This window comes from Excalfactoria chinensis, chromosome 16 (assembly GCF_039878825.1).
Source record: "Excalfactoria chinensis isolate bCotChi1 chromosome 16, bCotChi1.hap2, whole genome shotgun sequence".
Classification (NCBI taxonomy): Eukaryota; Metazoa; Chordata; class Aves; order Galliformes; family Phasianidae; genus Excalfactoria; species Excalfactoria chinensis.
The window spans coordinates 7,121,813-7,141,624 of NC_092840.1; the positions used below are offsets into that span (position 1 = coordinate 7,121,813).

Sequence of the window (19,812 nt, forward strand, 5' to 3'; positions counted from 1 at the left end):
GATAAGCAAGGAGTGCTAACTTTAAACCTCAGGACCATCAGTCTAGTCCTAGCTCTACTTAGAGCTTAAAGAACTCCAAAGTGTAGTAAAAAAGGTGGATTTCAAACAGGACAAAGGGCGAGCAGAATTTCAATCAGTGCTGCTGGTTCACTTTGATTTACTGAAAGCAATACAGGCTGCAGGTAAAGTAACCCATGCAGGCACATACAGCCTCACAGTAATGGTGAAGTCCAGCCCCAAAGGTCACTTAAAGCACCACCTATGTTCTAAAGTAATGTCCTGTCAAATTAAGCTTGCTGTTCAGTGCAAGAATTCCTCAATTCCTACATTTTTAGGAAAGCATTTGCTATTTGTAGCAGCCATTAAGAAAAACAAACCACAGTGTGAAGTGTATGCAAAGCTGCGTTCTGATACTCCACCAGACATCCTGCTGTACAGGATCCAAGTTGTTAAGGGCTTTTAAGAGCCATTATTGTACCTACGGAATGAGGGAGATACTTAGAACTGTGCCACCTGGTGACCTGCAATGAAGACAGTGGAAAATCCCCAAAAGAAAGATGTGAAATATTACATTTCCTACCTTCTGCCAAGGTTGGTTCTGTACATGTTTTGCCTGAAGCAGTTCTCCAGCAGCTTCATCCCAGAGCTTTCTTCCCTCCCCAAGCAAGGCTGGGGCTGCAGCCAACCCTTCATAACCACAGATTGCTTTGGACATGGACACATAGAGCAGCTCGAGTTCAGTGCTGCAGAGAGTGAAGTTTACAAAACACCCACCCTAATCACTGGAAAAGAAAAAGGGCAATGAAATTAAGCACACTGATAGGAAGCACTGCTCTAGGAAGCCAGGCAAAAGGCGACTTTGTGAAAACATGTAAACAGAGAAGAAGGGGCAAACCTGTGAAAGTCAGGGTTGATTAATAGGCAGCTAGGGACTGCAAGTGCTATGGAAGGGTGTGGGTGGGCTTGCACAGCATCCAAATCCATCTTCCAAAGAGAAGGGAGGACACGAGTGCTGCCCGTGTACCCAACAGCACACGGCTTGCAGATCTGAGCCGTTCCATCAGCCATAACACAGCTGACAGGTGGGTCCCTCCAGCATCGCAGTGCACTGTGTGACTTCTCTGGGGAAGGAACGATCCCACCTGAAGTTGGGCCTCAGCACAGGCACTTCCTGAAGCTCGGGGTGCACCTCCCAGCCCCACAACACAGGGCTGCTGTGAATTCTTCGAAAAGCTGTGAAGAAGCTGCAGCTTTTATATAACAGCACCTCCCTCCATCGCCCACCCGCACTGAGTCAGCACAGCTTGCTGTATCTGTCGTTTCCTATTTCAGCATTAGCAGAAGGTGAGCGACTCTCCGCAGCCACCACAAATGGAACACATCAAGAAAAACATTTTTAAAGGGATTTTCTTCCATCTATTAACATCAGTTGTTCCGCAGGAGGACTTCTATTTTACAGCGCTATTCAAGTGACAGATATCACACCATGTTCTTTCTGCCATCTGACTCATATTCCTAAATAACTCTGGTTGACTCATTTCTCTCCTAACTTGACTTGGCTGAATTCTAACTTTTGTCTCCATTAACAAATTCAAAGCAGGTTTCCCCCTTTTCATCCCGCTTTTCCAGAGCAAGAATTTAAATGCATCCATTCCAGGTAATGGTGAAAAACAAAAACACAGATTCCAGCTTTGCTGTGACTGAGATGTACAGAATCTGAGCACACCTTCCCTTACCAGGGACACACCAAGTGGACTCACCGTTACCAGCTGATGAGAACACGAGCGACGGATTTATTATGAAGTTATTTTCCTGCTAATTTAAGTTCCACATTCACTTACTACTGTTATCTTGCTAAATACGCTCACCATTAGTATTAAAAAACATGAGTCTGCGTGATTAAATGAAGCCACCCACAATGGGAACGTGACACCAAGAGATACGATGTTTTATTTAAAATCAGACCACAGTAGATTACAGAAAGACTTATTATGCAAACAAATCCACTGTACATTTCACAACTTGCTAGGCATATAAAATTGCCACTTTATTCGACTGTCCAGGATCACACAGAGGAACTGTTCAGGTGCAGGACAACTCTGCCTCCTCTGAACTCAATGTTTGCCAGTAGCTCCAAATTACCTGTGTGAGCTCTACTTCATTCCAGTTTGAGAGGGCAAAGAAGTCCAAAAGAGGCAGAGACTGAGGCTGTGGACATGGGGGCACCCACGGCCACCCATGAGCGACTGCGCCCAGGGCTCTGCCTCCTGGAACCACACAGCTCTTATCCTAAACAGTCCCTCCAGGGTCAGCAGCACAAACGTGACCCATGTGGATCAGCTCAGTCAGACCCACTGGCTCTGCTGCCTTCAAAGGACAGCACAGAAGTGCAGAGGACTTATCCTGGAGTTTGAGCCCTTCAATGCTGATCATTGTCAAAAAAATAAAAATAAAAATCCAAAAACAGCTCCCTCCCCCCCCCAAAAAAATAATAACCAACAAACAAACCAACAACCCTATCTGCATATAATTGAATTAGTCATAACTTAGAAAATCTGCATACAAAAAGACTGGCAAAAGTAATGCCATCCAAATAGAGCATTTTCAATGCTACCAACACTCTAAAGCCGTGTTACACATCATGTTTAAGAGATTTTTTCTCCACTCCAATTGCTTTGGGGAATATACACTATTTGCAGCAGACATTACGAATCCTCGAGACAACATGATATATATTTTGGCAAGCATACTGAGCTACCCCCCCTCAAGTCTCCGCTTGCCTATGGCATTATAATCTATCTTATCAACAGTGCAAATTAGTACAATCCTAAACATCCTAGCCATGGCAGAATTGATTAGCTCTAACAGAACAGAAGAAGCTGCCAAAGGGCAACGGTTCAAACCACTGACACACCTCTTGCCCGACTCATTCAGATTAGTGTTTGTGAAAGGGTTTAAACAGCTTTCCACAATCATTTTTCTCCTATACCCTTAAACTTCACCAGCAGTCAAGTATGTATTTACAGTTTGTGCGCATCCACACGCAATTAATGGCAAAACATTTTCTGTGAGCAGCTGGATTTCAGTTATGGGATTGCTATAACTGAAATATCACATTAGTTTTATCACCTGTGTTCAAACTAACCCATCAGTGAAGGCAACTATAAGCTTACAAATAGCAGATACAGTTTTTTTTTCCTAAAGTACGAGGGTGAGAGTTCTGTAGAAGAAAGTGCTCTTGAAGAGCCCTTAAATCAGTCAAGCAATGGCTATTCAAACGATAAAATATCCTAGTATTACAATCACAGGTAGTGATCCTAAGGCACATCAGCCACATGCATATGCAACAATGCATTGTTTTGCTCTCTGACAGAAAAACTGCATTAGCTTTGTCTGTACTTAGTTAGCACAAGAGTTTGTTTTTAGATAAAGTATCCCTGAAAGGTCTTGTTATCACAAAAGTTACCAAAAGACAGAAAATTTAACAAGTCGTAAAAATACTTTTGGACTACTAACACCAATAAAGTTAGGTACATAAAACGCAGTGCAAATTCACAGTACACTTACCTATCACCTCTGTGACTTCTGAGGATCTGCAACTCTCAGAAACAAAACGTTGGCACTGGATAAGTGTTAAATATACCTGGCTGTTTGCATTAAATGCCAGCAAAACTGATTGGAGAGTGTTGTAGAGTTTGTGTAGCAGGCTCCATGTATGGATTTCTGGAGTCAGTTGTCACCCCAGTAGCTCCCATCCACATTCCTTCTTCCTAGGACACAAATCCTTCCTACAGCAGATTGATGTTTAGCATTCAGACACAACAGTTGCCATCCAAATACCAGCACTAATAGCACAGCAAAATTATTTTGAAACATGTCATAATTAACCATGCTTACACAAAGCTTCAATGATAAAATAATACCAAGAAAAGATATTACACTATTTTAAAAAACACATCCTGCACCATCACTAGATTACAGAGAAAACACACTTTGCAAACAAATCCAACGCACGTTGCTTCACAAACTCCCCCATCTACAGAAAACCTTCCAGATTTACTCTGGGGAATGGGTTTAGATGCCAGTAACAGTGACCAGCCTTCTGCCCTTTGTCATCAGAAGGCAAAGCAAGCCAAATAACTGTATATTCAGAACAGACAGCTTCCTGTTATGAGATTAGTTTCAGATTAGTACTTGCTTGCAACCACCACACTCCAGAGGAAATGATTAAGGGACAATCTAGGGCCATACATAAAGAAAAACAAGATCAGATGTTCTATTTTGACTGAAGCTGTTTGTAGTACAGTCTTCCAAACTATGCAGCGTATTCCAGAACAACAGTAAGAAAGCATTTCAAATAACAGAGAAGATATAGAACATATTCTGGATGACACCTTTTTTAAACTGCCATGAAGGAGCTAAAACGCTTTTTTTCTTTCTTTTCCTTTTTGCAGGAGTGACAGTTAATTTGTGGTCATATTCTGCATGAGCAACAAGTGGTGAGATTTGCCTCCCCTACTGCAGGATTCAATCACCAGCATGCACCTGCACCTTAGGCTTCTAGAGTCATAATGAGAACGAAATGGGCCCTGCCGTAGGAAGCCTCCCACTCAGGTGGCATAAAAAGCCAAGAACAGGTTATGTAAGAGGCAAATAGCAACCACAGAACTCAAAAACCTTCTCTGTTTTGACTTCTTGCAGAGAAATATTAACTGCAAATTCCAAATAGATAAGCATGCCAAGAACTGCACAATGAAATTGTGGGCAATTACATGATATGAAAATCCAATACTTAATTAAGAGAATACCCTGCCTAGATTCCTGGAATCACATGATATCAAAAGCTAAGCACTGGTTTAAATTAAAACAAAAAAACAAAAACAAACACCAATCACTTCTGTATGCAGGGTATGGAAGAGGATAAAAAAAAACCTGCAAGGAAGTCTTAGTAGGTAAAGAAATAAAAATGCTTGTTAAAATCTCTATAAAACCCTAAACTGGCTGTACGAACAATTCAGTTAAATTTCAAGAGACCAGGACTCTTGGAATACCAGCTATTTAGGAACGGGGAGAGCATGTACTTTTATTATGAGAAGTCTAAGGTAACGACTGAAATGTAGAAACGAAACTCTTGTAACTTTCAATACTTAAAAAAGAACTTTATCCGACAACAGTTTCATCTCAGTGAGCTCACTGTGCACCTGGCCAGAACTGCCACAGTCTGGGTGCACTACAAAAGCTGCTATTGAGGTCCATTAAAACTCCTCATCCAGAATTCAGATATGGCTGTTACCACACAAACACTGGCACTGACAGAGAATTCTTTAGGGAGACACGCACATCCAGCTGCAATGCAAACTCACCAGAACAGGACACTGATCTGCCATCACTAAAGAATTCAGAGAGATTTATAACGTCAGGAAATCCACTGTGCACTCTTGCACATCTAGCCCTTACTACCTTCCTAGAAAATCCTCGTCACTGATATTTGAAAACAATAATATCTACCAGACACAATTTCAAACCTGTGCCAGAGATCAAATTTTATACTCCATTGTGCAAAAAACAGAGGCTTTCCACTGCCTACATTAAGTCTCTGACAGGGGGGAGAAAAAGGAACGATAAGCACCAATACGTAGGTCAGGCGCACCAAAATATTCACTGGAGGATAAAACCAGGATGTGGTGGCAAGCGAGGTGGTCTTTGGGGAAGAGCTGGAGGATACTGTGGTACAAACTGAGATGGGCATCCTGGCTGTGGCAACTGACTCGCAGCTTGAGCTCCAGCTCGAGGTGGGAGAGGAGGATATGGAGCACCTGGATAAGAAACAGCTGGACCTGAACTCGCGGCCGCAGTAAACGGAGTAGGAAAGCGTCCTGCTGGGACTGAAGGTGGAGGGGGAGGTATTCGTCGTGGTGCAGCTGAAGGAGGAGGGTTTGCATCTGAAGAGTAGGAATCTTGAGGTGCTGGCGTTGCGTCGGCTGCCCTCGGCTGAGGCTGCACCGATGGAAGTCTCTGTCCCTTCAGCACCATCTCTTGGAGCTTCTCGATTTTCACCCGCCGCAGGTGAGCCAGCTTACGCTTGCTCTGGTACTCATCGATGAAGGAATCCAGTGGGATTTCACCATCAAGAAATTTTTCCGCCATATTCTATCAAATATGGAATAATCTCTTAGAAAACACCACAATCCAGGACAATCTAAAGAGCTCTAAGCCTAAAAATAACATTTTGCCTGTGATTCTCCAGTTTGCATACGCACAACGATGAGCGTGCTAACAATTCTGAGCAGAATTTTGAAGCAGTTATTGCTCAGAAGCACCGGGAGCTAAACACCATTTTAACTGAAATTTATACAGAAGTAACAGCAGTAAGAACATCTGAATTTAGCTCTGAACATTCCCTTGATCATCAGAGACAGGACTGAATCGAGTGCAACAGCCTTCCAGACTGCCAGCAAAGCTGAATCACAGTTTAGAACTGCTTGCAATGCCAACAGAAACATGGAGAACTCAGCACAGGGAGGCAGATTATTGCTAAGCCAGGTTTAAGACTCATGCCTACGTGCGACCAAGCAAACCTTTGGGTAAATGATGCTTTAATAATTAAAAGAGGTGACCACACATATAATCATGAAATTCTACTTGTCCTGAGAACATCTTTTTGTAATCACAACCCATGGCCAAAAAGATCTTTTCCCTTGACACTATGCAGTTATAGAATGTCCTAAAGGCAGATCTGCAAACAAAACTAAGCCCTTCCATTGCTCTAAAAACAAACCACCCATCAGACACTCACATCCCAACAAGCAGTGACTACTGGCATCTAGACAGATACATTGAAATCACAGTGGAATATTCCATCAGAACTGCTGCAAAGTCAGCCCTCTCATCCTACAAACCATCACAGGCACAGTCTTTCATTAGGTTACTAATTGACATTTGTAATGGATCAATACATACACCAGGCAGACACCATTAAAAAGATTTCCACGTTCACTCGCTATTAGTTTGAAGGCAATGCCAAGAAACTAAGAGGGTTTGGCTTTCATTTCTGAAAAACAGCATCTTCTTAAACTTCAAAGATCTCAGGAGTAAAAAATTACTCAGAGAAATCCCACTGAAATCTAATGACTGTTAATGACGTTCAAAGCAAAGACCAGATCATATTCTCAAAAACCACCCCTTTAGATTATTACATGTTCAATGGTACTTCAGCTATGTACACCCAAAGTCTTCATTAACCATTAGAGAGGGACAGAACCAAAGTGCACTTCCCTTACCTCTGTGTCTTCCTCAATCTTAGCCCCCTCGGTCTGAAGGAGTGCTAGCAGTGTCTCCAGTGAGGCATTACTGGATTGTCTGTCTGCAATGGCATGAAAAGAAGAATAAACACCAGCTGTTTGTAGGTGACTTCTAAATGAAGCTATAAAGTGTCAGCCAGCATAAAAATGGTGCCTATGTACAAACAGTATACTCTAAATGTTTTGGACAGGGTGATCTACAGTGAGAAAATACAACATTTAAGTAGTTAAAGAACATAGGCACGGTGCTACAAGCTGTGACTTAATTCCAATTTTATGTTTATAATAACGAAAGGAAGCACTTCCAGAAGTGCAGCATCAGATGCGCAATACTTCATAATTCAATATGGAATGGGAACGTTAAATACAAGAATGTTTGATTTATGATTAATCACAGAGAATTCAAATTGTGTTTTGCTTTTTAGCAAGGTGGACAAATTCAGTTGTTTAGAGAACAACAGCCAGGTAACCACATCAGGAACAGAAAGAATCCACAGCGTATGTTTCTGGGTGTAACAGATACTTAGCAATGATCTAACTCCGAGCTACGTGAGAGTGACATTTCATCTGTTACCCTAACTTACACAGGTAAAATGAGAGCATGCAAAAACAACAAAGCAGACAACAGCTTTTACATTCACTTATAAAACGGCCAATCATTGTGATCAACAGAAAATGTTACCTAATTTTGTTTTCTTTATCTGGTATGCTTCAAAAAGAACTTGCAGCTCTTGATATTTTTGAGTCAAAGTTGCTTTCAAAGACTCCAACTTCGGCTGGTACAGAAGATTGCCTTCTGCCAGACTGCGGTTGCTGGCAAGTGTCATGTCCTTGCTGTGCTGAACACTTTGGGCCTGCAAGAAGAAAGGTGCATGAAATGACAGTGCAAACATTAAGCAGCATTAATGGTTATGTAGACAACTGCAGAATTTCAAACACGAATGGCAGAAATAAGCTCTTTGTGAAGTCAGCTCTACTGTATTGAACCTGAAATGATGCTTTTGGGCTTTTTGTGGTTTGCCCATACCTACACATGCTCATGATTTTCAGCAAGGCAGCCTTCATGAGATTTGGGAAAGCCAGGTGTTTGGAGAAGTCTGCCTTGGATGTCACATTAGATTCATTAAAAGATTCAGACAAAAACAAAAAAAAAAAAACAAAAACAAAACCAGGGAGAAAAAGCAAGGGATCCAATTTCAGTCAGACTCAACAAGTGGGATAACTTTCCCATGGCACAACAGATTCTGTTATTCCACCCTCAAAATCAATGACACGTTTGGTGCACTTTTTGTGACCTCCTACATCAATACGCCCCTTGTACAGGGCAGAACTGGAAAATACAGTGCCTTCCTCCTTTCATGCTCAGGGCTGATACAGGAGTGCTACACCTCTGAAACAGAGCAAACCTGAACGAGCCATTGACAGCCCCAGAAAGTGAAAGGATCAGAATTCAGGTATTCTTGGCTCTTTGGGCACACAGGTAGGTGCAGCAGGTGAAAATATTTCCCAAGTGTACAATAGTATCTTCAAAAGCACTTCCTTTACGAATATTTATATGCCACTTTAACCTGCTAACTTCAAATTTGGATTAGATACACCTTTGGCCCCAGATACCGCTCCTGAAATACCAGAGTTGCACTTCCTTTTCCCTTGTTCTTGCTAAACAACTTAAAAAATGATCATAAAGGATAATGCTGAGTCCTAAAGGCTGCATCAATCAAAACAGAACTCTGTTCCCAAGTCGTACAAATGAGAGAAACTGGCTTTGTAACACTGCTCTGTCTTCTCAGGATTCTCACATCAAGCCTCAACAGCTTCCAATCTTCTGCTTGTCTTCATTCAATTTGAACACTTTCCAAGAATAAAAAGAGAACCCTCTCTTCTCACTTTTGAATCCAATGCAAAATAATATGAATTAAACGAGTTGCTTTGGTTTGTTTGCTCCCACATGATCCAACTCTGCTAGACTCGCTTTTCAAAAGCTGAAGTCCCTGTTTTACAATATTTTCCTATTATGAATGGAACCAAAAAGCACACTATTTCACAGCTTAATGACTGACGCCCAGCTTCTTACCAAACTACCTGCCTCCACCACGGGTTTTGTTAACCAGCTGCCTTCTGAACTGCCAAAGACTGCACCAGAAGATTAACGCTTTCTGACTCTGCTCCTCTTTCAGCACTTTAATGAGCAAACAACTTCCTTCAAGCAACTCAGATTTGATCTGGTGATTGCATTTTCTCTGCTCGTAAGGCTGATGTTCTCATTTCAAAGTGGCTGTGCAGTCAGTCTGGGAAGACCAGTTTTATGGGTGGACTTTGATCTTTTTTCTTTGGGATGAAGACGATGTTATGTACATTTTTGCTAGAGGAAAAAATGATGGAATGAAAGATACACAAATCTATAAACGTTTCAAGTACAACTCCCAGGGAAAGGAAATTGCTCAAATCACATGTTGTAAAGAAGAGAGGAAAGGCAGAATAATAGAAGCAGCTTCCTGAATTGAGATGAAGCTCAAGTAACTCTCAGGCACCCTGACTGATGTCCTCGTTCAGGCTGCAAAGGAGGAAACACCCAACCTTCTACGAGGACTTTCTGAAGGACTTCTACAGCATGATGAATCTGTAAAGATGAGTAAATATCCTCAGAACAGGATGTATCTTGTAAACATAAGGAACAATCAGCATGACGGCAGCACTTGTAAAGACATATTTACCTGGTTTGATGGCAAACAAGCGAAGGTGAGCCACTTAGGTGTAACACTGAGCAATTCCCTCTGCTATCCTTACCTACTGATGTCTAACCTTCATGGCCTAATGCATGTGTAGGTGAAAGCCTAACATAGGTTTGTTTAAAACAGAAGAAAAGTTGACATATTCTTCGTTTTCTTGAAATTACACAAGACTTGGTGACTCAATGCTTTCCACAAGCTGCTAAGAAGGGCACACTTTTCTGCAGAAGCTGATCAAAGACAGAACTCGCACGTCACGATCAGGTGTCCTCACTTCCAGCATGAGACTCTGTGTCACATTTCTTTTCTAAAAAAGACAATGGACCGTTGAACAGATGAGACACTTGTGTAGAATCTTGCTCAAAACTGGGAGAAGAAGCAAGCCTTCAGTCACGAGACAAACCAAAGGACAACTCATTTCCAAAGCAAAGGTGAAGATTCATTCACTTCTATGGGACGTTTGAATGCTTCACCTCATGGGAAGAAGTTTGTGGAGGGACAAAGTTCTGTTCATAACAAATAGAACAAACATAATCCCAAACCAATGCACCTTGAGTACAACCCCAATTTAAAAAAGACAGAATCATGTCTGGCATGGATGCAAATCTGGTTTAATAATCTTTCCTGCAAAAGTTTTGCTACACTTAGGGGGTAAATTCAAGGAACCTGAGAAGCAAACACTTAACCTAAAAAAACCTAAAGAAAATCTTTCAAAGAGTGGATCGATTGAAAAAACAACAAATACACAGTTACAAAATAAAGTGAGTGTCAAAGGAGCAGTGCAGCATGATCCCCCCATTAAGATCAACAGTGCAGTACAATGTTTGTCCTCTGCATCGCTTCATGGCTTTCATGAGCCCAGGACAACAGCTGCAACCAAAGAGGCAAGGAATAAATCCAACCTGAGTTATTTTGCTGTCAGGCCTGTCCCATGACAAAAAATTGTTACAGAAGGGCATTGCTGCAGTGCATCAGATGTTCACCTGCCCAACGGAAGCAGCCAGCAAACAGCACACAACCAGCGGAATTGCTACCGAGACTTTGAGGTCGTGAGCACTTCAGCAAGCAGGAAACCTTAATCTTCAAAAAGATGAAAAATACCAGTCAGAATCATGAGACATAATGAGATGGGATGATGGTACAGCTTTTTTTTCCTTCTTTTCACTGTTGAGGTCTCCCCATGCATCCTGAATGGGACAAACAAGGCAGAGGGATTGAGCGGAGCACTCTGAGACAAACTGCATGCACAGCAAGGTGAATAAAGCCAGACTCAGGGCTTGTGCAGCCCTTCTAATCTTCGGACGCTTAAGAAGTGCCCAAGTCACCTACTGATACCTTCAACAAGTTTCTTAAGGAGCTCCAAATAAAAAAACCCACCCAAATGAACTACCAAGCTGTTCCATTTTGATTGCTTTATAGCAAGCAAACATCCATACTTTCGTCTTAGGTTTCTCTGGTCTTTTTCCAGCCTTTAGCATTCCCACATTCTTTCTTTCATTTTTAGGAACAAAGTTTGCTGTCACACTTCGAAGTGCAACTGTGCACATTTGGAGTGACAAATTAACCCTGAAATAGGAGCTAACAGGTGCAGAGGAGGAGAATAAAGACTCCTGTACAGAAGATGTATGAGAGCCTTTCATCAAGTGCTGGTGAATGATACTACAGCCTCTGACAGCATCAGCTTGGTAATAAACATTAATACGTAATCCAAAGTAATTAGATTTGCTAAATTTAGGTCTCCCAGTTATGTACGTACTGCTTTTAAAAATAAGGAAATAAAGGTTAAGAGGTGAGTTTCAATTCTTCAGTGTTTGTTCCAGAGGAAAGTGCTGCACGGAGCCACAATCGGTGCCATTACACACAGACAGGTTATCATCAGATGCTTTGCTGGAATACAGCACTCAGTCATTGTCCCCACGTCTAAACTCTAACTCTGCAGCTAAATTTCATGTTTGGCAAACAAGAACATAACCACTTACACAGTGTGGTTTTAGGACAGGATGAGGAATCTGAGTAATCCGGGCATGCGTTCACATAGTTTGAACTTGGACTTTCTGCACTGCTCCTGCTTTTTTAAACAGTTTTTGAGAGCAGGGTAACATTGAAAACCCCTCCTGTTCTTTCCAGTGTACTTCGAAATGCTGGAGCAAGAGGGAGGCAATACATTTTTGATGACTCTATTTCATATAATTAAGGTCTTGAAAAGCAAACAACTTCTGGCAGCAGAACTCGAGCATACAGTAACACAATGCTGCACTGTTCCTAAAGCAACGTTCCAGCACAGGTCAAGAGAAAACCAATGTTCACCGCTGAAATTCATTGAAGCACCACCAGTATCACATCACAAACTTGCTGAGACCGACTTTTATGAACAATGTGCTTTTATTTCGTGAAGATGAATCCTTCCTATGCACAAAAGAGATTAACCTCAAAGGATTATCACAAAAACTCCTCCGTTTTAAAAGCCTGGGAGTACCAGACAATTGGCTTCCTTCCTCTTTCCAATAGACAAGATGTTCCTTGTTCAGGAGCTAAAAGCCCAGAGGCTTCAAAAACAACCTTATAGAAAGAAAAAGCAGCTTAGCTCCTTGATGCCTTGCTTTCACATACCTGGGGCTACAGTGCACAGGACACTATAGAGGCATGTTTTATCCCCCCAGTGTAATATATACGTGTGCAAACCCACACAGAGATTTTATATATAGAGATATGTGCATACACCCCCATGATGACACATACAAATACTGCTCAAGTGCTACACACTCCCTTTAGGGCTGGGAAGGAGCCTATTTTTAGCCATTAGCAAGAAAGCCAAGTGATTTTCCAAATCCTCCTCTTTGCGAACAAAACACTGGGGTTTTTTTGAGCTGGGTTTCCCTTGCAACAAGGAGTACAAAGGTTTCTTCCATTACGAAATAATCAGCTTTAGCCAATTTTGTCACTGAAAATACAAGTGACCTCAAAGGTGTGACTCAGGAATCACAACTCAGTTAGCGTGCCTCGATTAAATTATTAATTTATGGACTTTGGAACCACCCTATGCAAAGGTACACATTCAAACCCAAAACCAGATTTCTACACAAGCAGCAATGAAGTGAGCACAGTTCCTCCTTAATGCTCAGGATTTCCCTCTCTCCCTCTTCCTGCTGCATACTTCGCAGTGCAAAATCGGAACCCAACAGCACAAAGGAGCAAAAACTTCAGCAAAGGCAAAAACAAGAGTGAGGACAAAGCACTCAAGAACGGCCACTTCCAAGATGGACAAACACTTCTGAGCTGGACAGGCTCTACTAAAAGCCTCTGTGCACAATAAAAGAGGATTACAGCAGACTGTAGTGTCGCTGTATTTCCACGCAGCTCAAATACCTTCAAACCTAGCCACACTTTCCAAACACCACAAAATATTCCCTCGGGCCCAGAGAACTTTACTCTACAATTTAAAAGCCTTCTGCTGCCAACTAAAGAGGAAAGCTGGAGGGTCACATTGTGAATACACTCTAGTTCTGCAGTAAGAGAGAATCTTTGCACTGAGGTCATGAGGTCTGTTGCTGTTTCTCATCTAGTCTGAAGCACATATTGATAAAAAAACAAGCAGATCGCTGAGTGAAGCTATCTACCAATATACCTGGACAGAGGTTAGATGAAATCAGCAATTCTGCACCCATTGACATCCGCACTGAGCTAAGCCCATGACAATCTGTTGACTTTCCTTAAACATTTTGTCTTTACACAGGTTCTAACACCTCCCAGTAATCCACCAGTGTCCCTAAGGTCACTCCATGCCTTACTCTTTTATAGCAGCATCAGTTTCTTCAACAGTTTCTTAAGTTTTCATATAAGCTTGTACTTGGAGAAGCCATTATACTCAGCCCCAACAAACAGATTTATTTATACAAGGGACAGAAAACAGACAACACAGCAAGAACATCCCTGGGTCACTTTCCTGCCCCTGCAGGGCAGCCCCACCTGTGACTCCTCAGCAGTTTGGTTGGAGGTCACCCAGAACGACTTCCTTGGAAGCACCAAAAGGGTTACAAGTTGCAAGAATTTTGCCCTGGGACTTCTTTACATTAAAACAAAAGGAATTAATACAAGAGCCAGAGGAAGAGTGAGCGTTTCTTTCAAAACCTTCACGTAACATGCATCATATTTGCTGTAGGCTGATCTTTTAGGAGTGCTTGCTGGGAGAGACTCTATCAGCACCGTAATACAGTGTTCGCTGGCACACAGAAAACCCCATAAAGGAGGAGGGCAGCAGCACGAAGCACACAGGCTTCTATTTAACGTGAACAAGCGCAGCCCCAGACGCATGGCTCGGAGCCTGACACACTGACAAAGACATTCCGAGAGCAGAGGAGCAGCAGCAGGCCGGGCAGCCCCGCACAGAGCCGCTCTTCTCACGGTCCGAGGGCTGGGACTGAGCCCACAGCCAGGACACCCTGACAGAACCGCTCCTGCCGTCCCAGGAGTGAAAAAAAGGGCTGCATTAAAGAGAGGAAATGGGGATAAACAGGAAAAAAATAAGGGAGGAAATAGAAGGAGGGGAGGGGGAGGAGGAAACCCAACAGGGAAATAAAGAAAAAAAAAAAAAACAACAACAGGGAAAAAACAGGCAAAAACCCGGTGCCACCTTCACTCCGGCCACGGCTCCTCAGCAGCAGGCGGACGCTGTCAGCCCCCCCCGCCGGCTCGGCCGCCACACAAAGGCCGGGAGGACGGAGGGGAGAAGGGGGAACCGGCGGCTGAACCCCGGGGAGCCCCGAAAGAAGATCGCATCCCGGCGGTGTGACCGCGCAGCGCTCCGCTCACCTCTTCCATCTCACGGGCCATGCTCTGCAGCCGCTCCTCATCGTCCAGCAGCGCGCTGAGCTCCTGCAGACTCAACCCCTCCAGCCGCCCCGCGTCCAGCGCCATGGCGGCGCGGCCCCGCTCCCGCCGACCGGAAGTGCCTCGGCCCCACCGCCCCGGCCCCGCCGGGCACCGCCCTGGGCGCCCCCTGCTGGGGGGGCGGAGCGGCAGCGGGAGGGGAGGGGAGGGCCGCGCCGCCGCGGGGGGCGGGACACGAAGGGCGGTGTGAGCGTACGGCCGGGCTCTGAGGGAGCCGGGTGCGTTGTGCGGTTCGCTGTTCGAAGCTCTGGAAGTGACACCTGGGCCCGGTGTCGTGCGGTGCCTCCACGCGGTGCCGCAGAGTCGCGCTGGCCGTCGGTGGGCGCCTGTGTGGCAGCTGTGAGGGAGGAAGGGAAATCGGTGTAACCGTTCAACTCGCACTTCCTCCCCCAGTGTGGGACGTGGTCACAGTGAAGCACAAGAGAAGGACTGCGTTATTGTTTGAGGCCGAATGCCCTTTTTGGTTAAAAATAGCTGAAAATGCTATCGTGCCCATCTTTAGTGCTGACCCTTTGTCCACTGTAAGCATTTCCTTCGAGCATGAAGCTCGAGAAGTGATCTAACAAAGATGCGTTACGTAGATGTGTTTGAAACCAAAATGTGTTTTAAAAGAAGTATTTTTACAGGCTGAGAGGGCTGGGGCTGTGCAGCATGGAAGGCTGTGGGGAGAGATGAGAGCGGCCTGTCAGTGTCTGATGGGGCTGTGAGAAGGAAAGGATGGACTGTTAGCAGGGTCTGTTGTGAAAGGACAGGAGGAAATGGCTTCAAACTTAAAGACAGGAGGTTTAGACTGGATACAAGGAAGAAGTTGTTCACACTGAAGGCAGTGAAGCACTGCAAAGGGTGCACAGAGAGGTGGAGGTGCCCCATCCCTGCAGACACCCACGGTCAGGAGATGGGGCTGTGAGCACTGATGGAGCTGTGTGTGTCCCTGAGCACTGCAGGCAGTGGGACTACGTGACCTTTAAAGGTCCCTTCCAACTCAAGTCATTCTATGAATCTCCACCTGCAAAAATGCATATCATCACCACTTTGCTGTGTGCTCTGTGGTAACACTTGGGAGCAGCAGCTCTCCAATTACCGCTGATGATAGCATGGCTGATGCATACAATTATGCCTGGAAATAATTAATTGTGTTAGCATAGCTGAGATTGTATGCATCTCTGGGCATGCACCACCTCCTGCACTGGTTCTGTGGCTGGTTGTGGGTGTGGATGTGCTGGTTTCCGTGTGTGTGACTGCAGAGAGAATCAAAATGAGCCAAAGGAGCCGGATAGGAAATGGCCGTGTGGCATTATCCTCGGTGTTTAGCATTTTCGATCTAATTGGAAAGTCATACCGTGAACTGAATCAATCTCTGATGTAATCCCATCTAGTTATAATGAAATGAGTCTCATTCAGACCCAGTACTTCCTGGCAGACCTGAATGAAGACATAACAGCTGTATATTTGGGGTTTGTCCTGCAACTAAACTCAGCTGCCTGTTATCCCACAGGTCCAAGGACCAGCAATCCGTCACAGCTCATACAAGTGTGTTGCAAGCAGAGAGTACCCAGAAGCAGGTAGGAAAGGCCCGTACACTTGGCATCTGTGCTTGCTCAGGGTGGGGAGAACACAATTAGTGATATGGGCATGTGTCCGCTCCTCCACGTCAGCATATCCACGTGGTGCTGTGGTATGTGCTGTGCTGTTCCTCATGTGGGTGCTTTGCTCAGGGCAAAGATGAGTAAGAAGCTGTACCCCTTGGTGGTGACACGGGTTTTCACAGCCTGACCTTGTTACTTAAACCAGGAGATAGCTGTGATGCCAACATGGTGTCATATAGTGTGTTTGCACATGCCTGTCAAAAACGCAGTTACACCATGCTGCTACCCCACTCTGTAAATCAGCATGCAAATACACACACACATATATAAACAGGAATTAGTTGAGGGGTTAAAAGAAAGCCCTTCTTCTCAAGGGTGATTTTAGCACAGCATAGCTAGATAATTGGTGCTGGGGGAGTGTGGTTTAGAACAGTCTGACTCAGCTTCATGTTGTAAATCTAGTCTTACCACTGCCTTTCTGTGTGATCCTGAATGCTCTCAGCTTCTCTTAACCATAGGCTTTTTGCTTAAAGTGAAAATTAATAATAACTGCTCAGTCCCACACTGAGGGTGGAGAGGGGGAGCTCACACTGAGTAATGCTTCTAGAAGTACCGAGGGTGAGTATCTCTGGGGTACTACAGTATTATTATCACTGTATGGTTAATATGCTGTCAAGAAAGATGGTTCACTATTGCAGTGATCTTCTAAGGGGATCTTCTCTGTTGCTGCTTCTATGTTCTACTGCTCTAGTTATCATGGAATGGGCTATTTGAATCTTTCAATGGTAATCAGTACTGAATTAGTTAAAAGCCTCATCATGTAGAACAGTGAAGTCATCCCAAAACTTAGCACAAGGAAAATATAATTTATTTGTGCTCAAGTACAACATAACTTGAAAACACCACATCTGCCTATGCAGGTAAATTTGGGTTCTGGAGTTGTCAGGGAGGAGTGTCAGTATTAAACAACTGGTGCTTGTTAGTACTTTGATCAGCACCTGCAAGTTTGGCCAGAAAAGCAACTAAAGCTGACAGAAAAAGTAAGGGTCAGCTGCTTTGGAATATATATATACCTACTTGAGCAGGTTGGAAGGTGCCTTTCAACTCAGCAGCCTTCATGAAAGGTTTTGTGGTAGCACATCACTTGGCAGAATGTGAAGAATAGAAGATAAAGTAGGATTTTTGTCTACAGGCATCATCGAATATCAGAGCAGTACAATCTGAGATTCATCTGATTTATCCAAACCCTGAATCCTCTTTTAGTTTTGCAGAAATCCTTTCAAAAGGTAACAGTATTCACGATCATTAAAAATGAAAGCAGGCAAAGTACAGAAGCTGTGATTTCTTATTAGAGGAGAAGTAGAACAAAAAACATTCAGAACACTACAGTGGAAGACGTGTCATGATTAATAAGAAGTCAGGCTTCAGTCATGGGGAGACCTGGCACCCAGCCCAGTTGAATTTAAATGTTAGATTTGTTTTATTTATTCATTTTTTAAAACCTGATCCCGGTTTCCACTCTGTCATCTGATATTCTTTTACAGTCAGCAGCACTGTGTGTATGCATATTTATTATTATTTAGAAGTTATTTTGCAAGTCACCTTCGCAACAACTTCTTTCCTTTTCCTGGAAAAACTGGTTGGTTGTGTAGAGACTGAATCTGCAAGTCTAATCTTTGGAGTTTATTAACCCTTATTAATCTGGTTGCTCAATAGTTAGATAAGTTCTCAGGCTTATTTGCAATTTAATTCCCTTTTATTTTGAAGTCCGCACTTCTGTCTAGATTTTATGATTTAGATTCCTTCACATATGAGAAAGACCTGCATATTCAGCGTTCTGGAAGAGAAAGAGTAGTTCTGTTGGAAAGAGCAAGAATTAACTGTCAGTGCTATTTCCATTCAGGAAGCCACAGGCACGAAAGGAGAAACGGGTTTTATACCTGCATCTGCATTCCTTAGGCTCACAGCTAGAGCAGGCAGGGCAGACTAAGATGCAGCTTTGAACCTGAACTGGAAGCACTCTGTATTTGCTTGTGGTATTTCCAGACCTACTGAAGTCCTAGAAAGCCCAGCCACAGAAATGCACACAACTGCATATTGAGGCAGAGTTTGGTGCACTAAGAGACAAGTTGCTGGAATAAACATGGCTGTTTCTTTCCATCACCACTCCGTTTCACTTTACTGGGTCACTCAGCCACACGCCTTGTCACTGCAAAGGTACAAAGGTTAATGTGTGTCTTTGGGGCTAGGACTATAGGATCTACTACTGAACTTTGTATTGGATAAGGCCCTCCAGTGTTTAAATCAAATAAAGCTCTGGTTATATGTGTTACAGGATCTGTTCCTGAACTTTTATCTTGGATAGGGCTTTTCAGTACTTAAATAAATGTGTGGTCAAACTTATTACAGAGAATGGTTTGAGCTCGTTAGCAGTGAGGAAAACAACCTACTGTGGAGTACGCAGTCAACCTTTATAATCACATATGCTTTCAGGTGACTCATTGTTTCCAGCTCTGCCATGACAGTCTTCAAGGAGCACTACACAAGTTAAGGTTTCAGACAAACCCATCGGAGTTCCCTTTGAGAAGAAACTTACCTGCATCACTGCCACCAGTGAGTGCCTGAACAGTCTTCTTTGTGTTCCCAGGTAAACATCAGCTCTGGGCAAACCCACAGCCACAAAATACTACACTGCAGGAGGGAATAGTGGCCTCATTTCCAGACTGTACAGACTGCCAACAGACACTGTGGCCCAAGGACATGCGGTAGTCAGGTTCCAGCACTAAAAGAACTGCCATTGCTGCACCAGCAATGTAAGCATGTACTTACTGCTGGGCTTGGACTGGCCAACAGGCACCTCTGACCCCAGTTATCAAGTCACAAACATACTCTGAAGTGGTGGCAGTTCTGTGAGGTAGGGGAGGCCCATCATAAAAAGAAATGTGGAATGATTTTGAAAAGCAGGATTTTCAGTATAGTCACAGGATTTATACTGGTTTGGATACTGGGCCAGCAGAAATGCCTGCATTAGATTAGTGCTGCTGGATGGAAAGCCCTCATAGCTTTGGCATGCACACAGATCCACTTGTCACATGCCAGCAGCACAATAAAATAACTTGTAAAGCTCAAGGGAAAAGCAGCCTTGACTTATCTGGATGCAAAAGACAGAATTCAGCACCCGCAGCAATGCACAAAATCAGTTCCTGTTATCAGCTTGGACTGGAGCCACTAGAAGAGACAAGCTGCTCTTTCCGTATGTCATTTCAGTTGAAGCTTTTTGGATTTTGGAGTACAATGCTGGGATTAGTG

At 43.6% G+C, this 19,812-nt stretch overlaps 1 protein-coding gene across 1 annotated transcript; it reads right to left on the reverse strand.

The window, feature by feature from the left end:
- Nucleotides 1-1,923: 1,923 nt before the first annotated feature.
- Nucleotides 1,924-15,017, reverse strand: VPS37B (VPS37B subunit of ESCRT-I). Its single transcript, XM_072351314.1, has 4 exons — nucleotides 14,840-15,017; nucleotides 7,984-8,155; nucleotides 7,281-7,363; nucleotides 1,924-6,150 (listed from the first exon to the last, which is right to left on the reverse strand). Exons 1-4 carry the CDS (start codon nucleotides 14,942-14,944, stop codon nucleotides 5,659-5,661), a joined length of 852 nt encoding a protein of 283 aa, XP_072207415.1. The 5' UTR covers nucleotides 14,945-15,017; the 3' UTR covers nucleotides 1,924-5,658.
- Nucleotides 15,018-19,812: the final 4,795 nt, after the last annotated feature.